This window comes from Xiphophorus couchianus, chromosome 2 (genome assembly GCF_001444195.1).
Source record: "Xiphophorus couchianus chromosome 2, X_couchianus-1.0, whole genome shotgun sequence".
NCBI classification, from domain to species: domain Eukaryota; kingdom Metazoa; phylum Chordata; class Actinopteri; order Cyprinodontiformes; family Poeciliidae; genus Xiphophorus; species Xiphophorus couchianus.
The window spans coordinates 1437636-1450269 of record NC_040229.1 but is presented as its reverse complement, the minus strand read 5'-3'; the positions used below and the strand labels follow the sequence as shown (position 1 = coordinate 1450269).

The 12634-nt window shown below is 37.1% G+C and overlaps 1 protein-coding gene across 4 annotated transcripts in view; it reads right to left on the bottom strand.

Moving 5' to 3' along the window:
• LOC114158346 (myosin-binding protein C, fast-type-like) overlaps window positions 1-12348 on the bottom strand; it is a 35279-nt gene extending 22931 nt beyond the window's left edge. Inside the window, exons 1-5 of one of the 4 annotated variants that reach the window (XM_028039723.1) lie at window positions 12180-12348; window positions 6834-6848; window positions 4729-4749; window positions 4061-4081; window positions 11-34 (exon numbers count right to left, since the gene is read on the bottom strand). In XM_028039723.1, coding sequence (XP_027895524.1) covers window positions 11-34; window positions 4061-4081; window positions 4729-4749; window positions 6834-6848; window positions 12180-12201 — 103 coding nt within the window. In that variant the 5' untranslated portion in view covers window positions 12202-12348. The remainder of the gene's footprint in view (window positions 1-10; window positions 35-4060; window positions 4082-4728; window positions 4750-6833; window positions 6849-12179) is intronic. The other 3 variants (XM_028039740.1, XM_028039732.1, XM_028039748.1) reach the window with 3 other exon arrangements.
• Between the last annotated feature and the right edge of the window lie 286 nt (window positions 12349-12634).

Here is a 12634-nt window from a genome sequence, read left to right as displayed (position 1 = left end):
ACGCTCTTACCCTGGCCCGCAGCGTTTTTCTCAGCTGGGAAAAACAAACATCACTTTTTAACATATGGAAGTATAACAATGTGGAGTTATACTGTACCATAGGTCAACAGGAAATGAACACAGCCAGTAAAACAGCTTGATTTCAGACTGAGGAGTCTGAAAGACGCTCTACGGTCTGGGATCAAGCAGCTTTAGAGAGAAATGAAATTATTACAATATTTACACGTCACACAGTCACATTAAAACATTATTGTGGGATCATGACTTTCCTTTACTGACGCAAAGTAATCAAATGATTACTTTTGGTTTAATTGTCAAACATCAAAACAATTATTAGAAATTACTTTGATTGCTTTCTTTGGACTGATACCATAACGTTGTCCGGTATAAAGTTGATATTCCTACAATATGCGTGTGTATTAGTTTAGGTTTCATATAAATCTGCCTGAGTCCTCTAGAATGGCTAATTTCCATTGAACGCCATCGCAGATATACATTTTTTAGCTTCGGTTTGGTAGTGATTAAGTGGGCCAGATCACATGGCTGCGGCCCAAGTGGAGATTATCCCCCTTTAACTTTATACCCCTGTTTATATGGCTGGAAACAGCCTTGGTATGATCAGCTCTTCACTCATGGAAATTCTTCTTGTAATAAATACGGCAAAGGCAAACTCGGTGTAGTTCAATACCCGCTTTGGAGTCCCAACAGGTGATGAAACGCATCATAAATATCAAAAATAGAAGCTAAAATGGACGGATGGCAACCCAGAGTGAAGGAAACGTATCAAGGAGCAGAGGATTCCTGGCAGCTTGGTCTGGGGTCGAGTTTGTAAGGTTTCTGGGGCCGATAGGTACGGTGAACTTTAAGGGCCATTGGAAAAACACAAAGCACAGAATTTACTTTTTTTTTTTGCCAACCTCCCTATTTTTTCCAATTTTTGTAACAAACAAGATGAAAGCAAACTCTCACTATATCTTTATTTTAATTTGAAATATCTTGTTTCCATCTGCAGAGGCAGTCTTAGTTTGTTTGTCTGCCTGTCATTTAAAAGCCCATGTGAATTAATTGTGATGTAATCATTGGTGTGATTATTTTTAGAGGACATGGTTTCAGCTTAATGCGATATGATGGAAAATATTTGATATTTTCCTGGTAAAAAGTAATTCGATTGTTGATGTCTGTCAGTGAAGGAAGAAGGTTCAAAGATTCAAAAAGTTATGCATTTTCAGCATCAGAGTTATAAAAATTAATTCTCGGGGATCAAATGTAAAAAATAATCCCACTAAACGCAAATATGATTCTAGAGATAGTTTATAATATTGATCATCTTAATTTTAAAAGACTAAAAATGTTTCACAGTGACTTCTCTTTCGTATGCACTGCCTGACTCTTCTCTTACATAAATGTTTACAATAAAACATAAAAATGAACATTATCTTACATTTTTTGCCTTCTTTTCTAGACACTTGTCTTTTCTTTTGCTGCCTAAATACTATGCTTTATTGCATTAAAAATACCTTTTACATGTGAACTTTAATTTGAAAAACTCACAGTTTATCTCTGTCTTTCAGTCAGCAGCCTATGCACACAATTTGGAGGTGTGTGTGCTTCTCTCTGTTCCACTGGAGCAGAGCATTGCTATGCTAATAATGCATAGCAATATTAGCACTTTATTAGCACAGAGAACATGGATAGTTAGCCTCACCTACGTGTTAAGATTCCTTTTGTTAATAGCGCCGTACGAACGGGAGCATTGCATCCCAGAAAATCTCTCTCAGAACTTATAAAGTCTGGCGTGAACGGGTCCTAAAGCCCTGACGCTTTTAAAACATCTCCACATCTAATCTCCTCCTGGTTAATTAATAAAAAACATGCTCTTCTCATGTGAATCTAGCAGGCAAGCTGATATGACCGACAGCTCCTGGATTTCTCTTGTAAAACCTGAGCTAACCACCAACAACATACTTTATTGGTAATTTCATTTATGAATCTGCTTCAAAGGCCGTGCTATTAAGTTTAACTAGATTATCTGAAGGCATCTGAGATCATAAAACAGGCTTCTCAAATCCTCATCTTGTGATTAAATTTGACCTTCATTACATTATTTTGCACAAAATCCTTCTTAGATGATGAGATTTCAGTCTGCTCCGTTCTGCTTATGTTGAGCTGTTTTAGGGCGTCCTGTCACTTTAAATCCAAGTAAGCTGCTGGCCACGCCCCCCAACTCAACCTTTACACCCACATGTAAAAATGGCTGCGACAGTAACATATTTGAAAAGCAGAAGTGGAGCCAACTGCACAACCAACAGGAATGCAGCAGGTGATTTCTGGATGGTAAGTTAACAATTATTATTTCATTTCCCTTTGGATCAATAAAGTGTTTTTGAATTTGAACAAAACACTTGTCTTTTCTAGCAGCCATTGTAAAGTGCACAAAACTGTAAAACCAAACATGCTGGAGCTCAGCTTGGGTTGCTAGGTAACAGCGCAGTGCCTTCCGATTTATAATGTTACGTCCCAAAGGCTTTTGAAATGTTTCATTTTCCAGGCACCAAAAAACCTTAACTTATTGCCAAAAAACAGCTGTTTTTAAGCAGTTGGGTTGTTTTTAGAAGAAGTGGAGACCCAAATTGAAGTATAAATATGCGCAAAAAGTGAATTACGCATAATAGGTCCCCTTTCAAGATTTCTTCAATGACTTCACTGCTTGACCTCATAAGTGCGGCTCGGTTTTCGCCCAAGAGCCGAGTATAAACGTGTCCTGAAATCAGATGATGCTGGTATGCTAGCAGTAACAGCTGCTTGTGTTGTACTTCAACACAGCTGTGCTGCTGCTCTCATTGTCGGGACCGCCTGCAGGACCGGAGCAGCACAGAGAGCAGCGTCATAAGTCACAGATGGGAGGGGCAGGCCTCTGCTCAGGGAGCAACATCATGAAAAGGTCAGAGGGCATACGCAGCGTCATGACGACGGGAAGCAGAAACAAGCGCCCACAGTTGAATGAACTAAATACTAATTTCTCACATAGATACAAAAATACAGTATGTGTTCCATAGTATTGCAATGGAACTATTCCTGAATAGTTCCTTTTTTTGTTTCTTGAACATCTTGGGATTCCTGGGAATATCCAGAACAAGAGAAAGCTGCTGCCGTCGATTCATCGCATTAACTACAATGTGATGAAGTTTAGAACTATAAAGGTAGTTCTGGTAGTTTATACCAATAAACAATGTTTCACCTGATTGATTTTTATCCAGTGCACTATATTTGATAATAGTATGATTTAATTGATATTTCTTTAGGATCAATAAAGCATTTTTTTTCTTTGAATGATTGTACTGGAAAAACACAAAATCTTACTAAGTATTTGGGGTCTAATTTATAGTGCAAATATGTTGTACACTTGAAATAAGACAAAACTAACTTACAAGTAGCTCTGTAGCGAAATATAGAGGCTTGTTTTAAGTAAATAATTATTTAATATTGATAAAGAAGTACTTATTCCAATAGCAGATTATTTCACTTATAACAAGACATTTTTCCCATGTTACAACTTAATTTATCTGCCAATGGAACCAGTACTTAAAACAAGTGCATATATATTGCTGAAAAGTTTCTTTTAAGTTGGTTTGTCTTATTCCAAGATATACTAACACTAAGATATTTGCAGTAGAAACTAGACCAGAAATACTTGGTAAGATTTTGTGTTTTTGCAGTGTGATTGCTGAGAGAAAACTTCCTCCATGATCGCAGGTGATCAGGAGGAGCGTAGAGAAGCTCCTTCATTATTCCTTACAGTCAGGCAGCTGCGTCTCTGATTGCAAAGAAAACTTCAAAACAAAAAACTTCAGCTTTGCCTTTTCTGCATATATCAAAAACAAAACTAAAACGTTAGAATAATGAAAGGAAGAAAACGGGTTTTAGATCAGTCCACGTTAAAGCAGTCAAAAATAATATCCAATAATCGTAAAAATTAATAGGAATGAAATGGATCAAATACTAAAACTACAAGTGAAATAATGTTATCAGCACTCAGGTGAACATTTCTTTTATTTCTTACCATCATCGTCTGCTTCTGAACCTGGTGCAGACAAGGAAGCAAAACCACTGAAAAAGCTGCTATGAAGCAAAAGCTTGTGCACAGAAACGATGAAACGCTTGCAAATAAAGCAGAAATCTAATGCAGTCACATAAAAAAAATCCTCTGAAGCCAAATCAAAATGTTCAGACAAGCTTACAAGTTCTGTCTTCAGTATTTCTGCATGCGTATAACACCCAGAATAAATAACAAGGATCCTCAAAATCTTACATATACGAGGAAAAAAAATCCTCAGATAGCAGCAACTCTGAAGCTTAAGAGCGTTTTTTAAAATCCCACACACAACATATAATATACAGAAAACAAACAGAGAGAAGAGCAACGCACCGGCCACCGAGGCTGAAATGAATTATGCATTACAGCAGCAGAGCGCTTAGTGACCACCACCATGTTAATTTAATTTTTTATGTTCATTAAAGTCGTTTTATATATTTATCAATAATTTATGAGGGTCATCGGGGAAAAAATTAATCACAGCTCATGCACTGCTTCCATTGTGGAGCAGACCGGCACATGTATGCATTTTTTATGCATGCATGAAACAGATTATGTATGTGTATATAATACATTAGGACATTGTATGTCAAGTCAGGCGTCCATGTGAATTCACTGCCAGGATTTCACCTTACCTCCATCTGCTGGCGACGCATCTAGAGGAAATGAAGGGAAATTAGTGCAAATTATGCGTGGAAACAACATTCAGTTATATTGTATCTATATGGTTTTGCTAATGCAAATACATTTTTAACAATATCTCCAGAAATAATTACATTTGGGAATATTGCTGAGGAATAAGAGAAAAGGTTTAAATTTGACCCAAATCATTCGATCAACAAACACTTGCAGACATTTTCTCACACTCTCCATGCCTGCAGTGAAATGTAGTCCAAAGGTCAATGTGGGAAACGCAGCGCATGGATGCAGAAAATGCATCCATTTGCACTCAGTCAGTATAGATCATAATCCACATGAATGGATTATCTTCTCCGCCTCATTCAGAAAAAAGAAACCAGTCCATAAATAAACATTCAAATTCACAAAAACTCTGAGGAATCACACTGAAACATGGATATTAAATTAAATATCTTCAACCATCATTACAAAACAAAAGAATAGATTGATACAGTCACTTGCAAAAGTATTCACACCGTTTCAAACTTTTAACCATTTTGTCAGATTATAACTTCACTGGGATTCTTTTGGGATAGAACATAAAGTAGAAAAACTTTTTTAAAAATGATAAATTCCAGATTTTGAATCAGTAACTGAAAAAAATGTGCATAAGGATCTGTTGGTGTTTCTACAAGTTGTTCATGTAAATCACAGGTCTCAAACTCATGGCCTGGGGGCCAAATCTGGCCCGCCGTAGCTTTGTATGTGGCCCTCTAGACTCCAAGTTACATCAATAAGTCTTTCCAGTTTTTCACAATTTTTCAAAATCTGCAAAATTCACACAAAAGCAACAAATCTCTACAATTTTTTTCTGATTTTACTTTACAGTCAAATACAAAAATAGTTTTCCCCTAACTGTAACTCTGCAACTCTTTTTCTTCTGCAGGACTAGACCTGTCATAATAAACAATAAATTAATCGCATGATAAATTAAAACAATCTCAATAATTTCCATTAGCATTATTTCTCGTTTATCTCTATTTTCTCTCTTTCTACCAAAAACTGGATGATAAAAGTTTTCAGTTTGGTGTTTTGGTCTCAACTAGCTCTTATTTTGAAGGACAATTGTGTTTACAGATTTCAAAATTAATTTTATTTGTTTTGTTTATTTATTTTGGATATTTAAAATGTCTTCCAGTTCCAGTGTTAAATGTTCATAAATTTAAAGTTTACTAATCTTTCAGAATATTCTCTTGCATTATTATTTTTGCCATTACCGTTATATCACTTAAAAATGGTCTCAAAACAACAATATTATTGTTTATTGCAATAACTTCTAATTTATCGTCCAGCAAAATTTGTTATCGTGACAGTTATATACAGGAGAGGTCTGCATATGTTTTCCTGTTTATCTATCAGAAAATCTCAATAAAATACATTAAAGTTTGTAGTTTTTATGAGTGAAAAATGTGAGGAAAGTTTAACAGGTTGGAATATTTTGCAAAGCTGCTGATAAAACTGCATCATCTTCCTACAACCTGGTAGAAAATCGGTTTCTGAATGATTAAACCACTCAACAAAGAGGTTTTATTCAAATATAATCACTCCACCTGATCCCACTCAGGTCCACACACATAAAAAAACCACCTCAAATCACAGAAAATAAAATTACAGAAAGCCTCTCACCTTCATCAGCTGCCGATGCATGTTTATTTTACGCAGCATAACAAGTCATATCACCATAGAAACAAAACGTTAGAGAGCCTAACAGCAGAGGAAATTCAAACCACATTCAATTTACAAATGATGTAATGTACAAAAAAAAGCAGCTTTTCACCCAGAATGCCAGAAGGTATTAATATCCCCGTTCTACAGCATACAGTAGAAACACAGCGCTATTTATAATTTAAATAGAGATGCTCTCCTGACAGAACGTCCATGAATAAATAAAAAACATTGTGAAAGCTGATTAAAAAGTGTTTGAAGTCAGCATGAAACCAGCACTCGACATGATTTGTGAGTAAAACTCTAAAAGAAATATGTATGAGCCATAAATGTGTCACAATGTGATAATAGGAGGCACAACATAAATAATGGGACAAAAGCAGAAATGCTGACTTACCCTCCGCCGGTTTAGCTGTGAAACAGACAAAGAAAACTGTTACTTACACACATCATTTACATTTTACACACACATTTATCAGAACCTCTGGTAAAGATGTGAAAATAATTGTTCAATAAGTTTCATTTTTGTAGAAAATTTTAAAAAATCATGTTTGCGATGATCTCTCTAGAGTCGGACGTCCTCTTTTCCTCTTCTCTTCAACCTTACATTTCAAGATTAAGAAAAAAAGTTGATTTGGTGGATGGTTATGTATTTCTACTTTGATTTGGCCCTTTATTTTAGATTATTACCACACTGTAAGACCCAGTGATGACCCCCTCTTACAAGGATTCTCTGTTTCACACCAGATCAAAGTGCATAGTTCCAGTTAAAGTCCCAGGTGAGTTTAGAAAACTCCTATTTGTGATGGTGGGACAGAGAAAACGTGTTGGTAGCTTCTAACGGTTGCTTGGCGACACCAAGACGTCCCTCTGTGCTGCTGTTCTCTAAACAGATTTTTCCCATTTTTCTCCCACTGCATGGGGCCAAAATGTGTATCCTCATCCTGCCTGGAGGCCAGAGGCTAAAAGAAGTACAAGTCTTTGTCACGACATGTTTATATACAGCGGAAAGTAACTTAAAATATAAAGAAAGAGTTTCTGGGATGCTATATTTTCTTAGTGACATTCTTTTTGTATTTTTCAAAAATGTCAGTGTTAGATCATGTTCCTACTGTAAAGTAATAATTTATTTTAAGCTTTTAGGGGATACTGTATATAAAGTTACATGAAGATGGTAACCTGTATAGATATTGATGGATGTTAAACCTTTGAAGTATCTTTTAATTACATCTTGTTGACAATATTTATATAGACATTTGTTTGCCTGGGACTGGAATTGATAGCTTTAGATAAAGCGGACACTTCAGGAATGTTTTAGCTCTAAAGCAATAACATGAATTTAACAAGAACAGGAAGGTTCCCCTTTGAAATTTCATGTGTCTCACCTGGACCAGATCTTTGAAACGGATATCCTGATGTAGAGACATGATTAAAAGGTTAAGCTAGAACCATAAAGGAGGGAGGGGATGTGCCTTTTTAATGAGGGTGTCTTTGTTGAGACCTAATTTGGGTAAAAGAAAATTCTCAACTGAAATAGAGGCGTATGATATACCCCAGGCTCCCCAAGTGTCTCTGTGGGGGTCACTTCAGTGGATCTTAAAGGCCAGGGACGGTGTCTTATGACCTCCCTGCAGCCAGGCCACGTTCTCTCAAGCTGCACGCACTTTCCTTGAATAGTAAGCCAAGTTAACCATAAGAGCTTCACCTCTCACTTGAGAGGTGAGAGGCTTGAAATTCAGCGGCCGAAATGAAAAATCGAACCATTGCCCCTTACGCGGACCCCTAGGAAACACGACTTTTTTTTTCCCTTTTAAATGAGAACGTCAACCGACACATTCAAAAACAAAATGCTACTCGACTCGGAGTGCTGTACAAACTTCTGAGAGGCTGTTAGAGAACACAACACCAGCATGGAGGTAAATCTGCATCAGCAGCTGCTGGTGTAATCCGCCGGGAGAGGCGAGAGTCTTGATCATCTTCAACAAGTTTGGGATGAAGCCGGGTAATCAACTTCTGCACAGCTGTTTCTCACAGTGTAAATGTTTCCCTCAGACACCCCCAGAGGTACCATGTGCAGGACTGTGCAAGACTCATAATTAGTCTAATTTTTAATGCTATGTAGGTCAAGTCTGCAAAATACACAAATATTGGGGAGAGGGCTGCATATTTTGTTCTTTTATAGAAAGAACTTTTCTGCTTTTGTTAAAGTTTTTTAACACTTTGTGATGCCACAGTCAAGCTTCTGTGTACTCCATTGAGACTTGCCACTTTTACTCTGATCCCCCTAAATAAAATCAGCAGCCTTCAGAAACCCCTCGTGTGTAATCTGCATAAATGCAGATCTTATTTAGGGCATTAGAGGTTTATGAGCATCATAAATATCACATTTTGGAGGGCTGACACTTTTCTGATTGAATTTTCCTTTTCCAGTTTCCTTTTCTTCTACAAAAACGTTTGGGGATGTAATGTGACACACGGTAAGAAAGTTCAAGACGCTTTACGTTAAGGTTTATGTTTTCTTTTCTGTGCGGAAGAATCAGATCAGCTCTTCACCTCACCGTTTGTTTACATTTCTATATTTGACTCTGACAATCTGATTTACAGCGTCGTTAACGACACGGACATAAAGACACGCTGGGTTTACGGCTGCATCTCATCCACAGATATCATAACACATTTTTTTCTCATTTACTAACCCATGCCAAATCCACTTCTGCTGAGGTTACATTATGACCATGGCAGAATTTAACAGGAATTCATTTATCAAATTCATACCAGCCATTATCAACACTGTTAGATTATCTTTGTTTTCTGCAGGATCCCAGTTATGTGAACATTTTAAATGAAAACTCTCACATCTAGACTGAAATATATACAATTTATATATTCAGTTTTTCATCTTTTTTTAAAAAGTTTGCCTTAAAATTACACAATAAATAATGTGCTTTTCAGCCAACTTTTGTTTTTAAAAGCAGTTCATCAGAGAGCTGCCACTCAGGGTAGGAGTTTCTTTTCCAGTTTCGGTTTATTGTGCGTCGTTTCCTCATTGATTTTGCAGTGACAGATAGTGTTCGTAAGAGTTTTTTAAAGACTCTAAAGACCATTATTCATTGACAAAGAGAGAATTAATCATGTCATCTTTTCAAGTCAAGGTTCTTGTATCCAGACAAAGATAAACTGCGCTGAGGGACTGGAAAAACTTCACGGAGCAGTTATGGTTCAATTTACTCTCATAGTGTTTCATCAGCATGCAGTGATGAAGGGAATTATGATCATGAATTACAGCATCGCCTCCAACCATTGACTGGAAAACTGTCTTGTGTTTGATGGACTGTCTTGGAGCCGAGCCAAATTCAGAACGGCGCATCAGGCCTGCTGACCGAGGAGGAACTTTCTGGTTAAAATTGGCAGATTACGCCATGATTTATCTCCACCGGTACAGCAGAGTGGAAAGGCAAAACCCGATACGGCGGGGTGGGGTGAAACTTGATGAACGTAATGGGGGGAAAAAGTGTGAAAGGTCACCACTTATTCCAGAGTATTTTTAGCAATTAGTTGAGAGGCGGGATCAGGCTGCTATTGACTGAAGCAGCTCAGATTTTGTTTCAACTCATCTTGTAGATAAGAAATAGTAAACCAAAAGTGTGAGAAATGAAATGTTCACAGCTCTGAATCAAATTGTAATTTAACTAAGCTGACTGGAAAATTAACTCCTGCACTTTGATTGCCTCCTAAGATGTAAATTAGTTAGGCATTGAAGTTGCAAGACAGTGAGTTTTTAAATTCTCTTAATAGTGATCTACTTTTAGCAACTGCATCCTATCGGGTGTGGAGTCTTAGGAAGCGAGCTGCATGAGGAGGATTGTATCGTCAATATTTTTTACCTTCATTTCTGACTTACATAACTGGACACTTTTGGCAAACAAGCTTTACAGTGAGAAGGTCGTAGGTTATCTGAACACCTAACTTAAGGGTCCCATGAAGTTATTTATTTAATAGCCAAAAGTGGGATCTGCTCATAGCCAGCTGAATGTTTAGGAAACTGGAGTTAATAACTCTTAAGGGAACTCAAACAAGCTAAGTCTTTACAAAATCCAAGCTACCTTTGTCTTTAAGAAATACAAGATATGCAAGTCTTTAGAATACGTTACCTAGCAGAGTGTTTAGAAAACCTAAGTTTGATAACTCGTAATAGAACTCAAACTAGCTAAGTCTGTAGAAAACTTGAGCTAATTCAAATGAGCTAAGTGCTTTAGGTCCGTATATACGGTGCAAGAACTGGAAAAAATATTGTTCCGTCCAAGATTTTACAAACCATGCAAAATAAAGCTTGAAATTTCTTTTTTAGTTTTTTACTGAGTGGTCAGGAATAACACTTTCCTTTTTTGTTAGGACGTTTCATATTTCACAAGAACTCAAGTGCGGACCTGTTAGGAAGTCCTTCCCAATGTGGCATTATGTTACAACGGTATGTCATCACCAGGGAAGAGAATACATTCCTGAGACAAAAGCAGAACTTTGAAAATTGCTGCGTTTCCACATTAAATTACATTTTAGTTCTCTACCAGTCCAGCCTGACGCCAGGTGTTCTGCCCACAGTTTGTTTTCTCAGTGCTGTGAGAATGAATGTACCAGTTCTCTCAGAGTATGTACAGACCTTTTGTCTTTAGGAACTGAAGCCAATAAAGTGTTTGGGAAACTTAAACTTAAATCCTTCCTCAGTTATAATCTGCCTTTATTTAATTGCAAGCTTTGCATTTCAGTTTTGTTTAGCTGAATATTGAGTTGAGTAGCTGCTTGCTAGGTCAACAGAAGAAATGTTCATTAATATTGTTTTTGCTATGAACAGTTAAATATTGTAAAGTAGCATAAGGAACACAGGTCATTTGCAGACTAGTAATGCTTTTTAACAAGCTCATGTAGGCTTGGAAAAGGGCAACAAATACGGAAAATGTTTTAGAAATACCTTATAGTTAAAGAATGCAAAATACTTGAATGCAACATAACAATAGAACACTAAAAACTTTGAAATAGCCGTAATGTGTGTTCTTTACGCGATGCACTGAGGCAGAAACTGAAACATGAACTTGAGTCCCTCAGAGCTGAGCTGCAGTATGTAAGTATCACTAACACAGTAGCAACTCTGCTCCAGATAAATGGAGCAAGGATGACTCTGGTGTCTTTCACTAATACACAACGATGATGTCACAGCAGGTGGATGGGTGAAAGTTATGGCATATAAAACTACATTTATAAACTTAACGTCTAGGAATAATTTAATTTTCTGTGTTATTTGCAATCACAATAAAGTTTTGTTTTTGCATCATTAACCCACTTTTCTCTATCTTCTCTAACATCTGCAAAATGAGGATTTCACTGTAACAAATGTTTGTTTTTTTAGGTTTAACTTGGGGAATTAAATGCTCTAAAGTTTGTTACTTTCTGTAGACAGTTTGAGTGTAATAAGTACAAACAATCCACTTTTTCTTTCCTCCCAAAACAATACAATCATAGCAGCTCTTAGCTTGTTTTCATAAGTGAACGCTTTAAACTTGCTTTTCTCACATAAATATTTGAGATGATTCCACTTATTTCACAACATGCTTTAGAAACGATCAGCATCGTGTATTTTAAACGTCAAACCAGAGCAGGATATTTAAATTCAAGCATCAACACTGTGACTTAACCAAGTCTTTGTCTGTAATTAGGATAAATTATGCTGTTATAACAAGTATCTGCATACCTTCAGGGACTGGCTCAGGCATGGTTATTCCTGCGTCTCCTCTTTTCTGCTGGATGACTGAGGGCTTGTGGGGCTTATTCCTTTTATTTCTCCCCTCTCTGTGTTATTCAAAGCTTCCCTGGAACTCAAGTCCCCCCACACCCTTCAGTGAGCAACGAGGTCTGCAGAGACTGATGACGCCCTTGAGGAGTTCAAGACGAGAAGCACTGAGAACCGGAGCAGGAGACAATGCGGTGAGGTAGTGGTGAAAAGGGTCTCGTAGATTTACAGAAGCAAGGATTTAATAGGCTGGGTAAATCTGTCAAGCTTTAAAATCCTTCAGAAAAACGCAGAATCCACCAAGAGCGTCAACTTTAACTGACTAATCTTTCAATTAACTCCCCTTACACTGGCGTTAAGAGCTGGATCAACAAGTCTTTGCAAATAAATGAAATACTTTAACAGACATGTTGCTC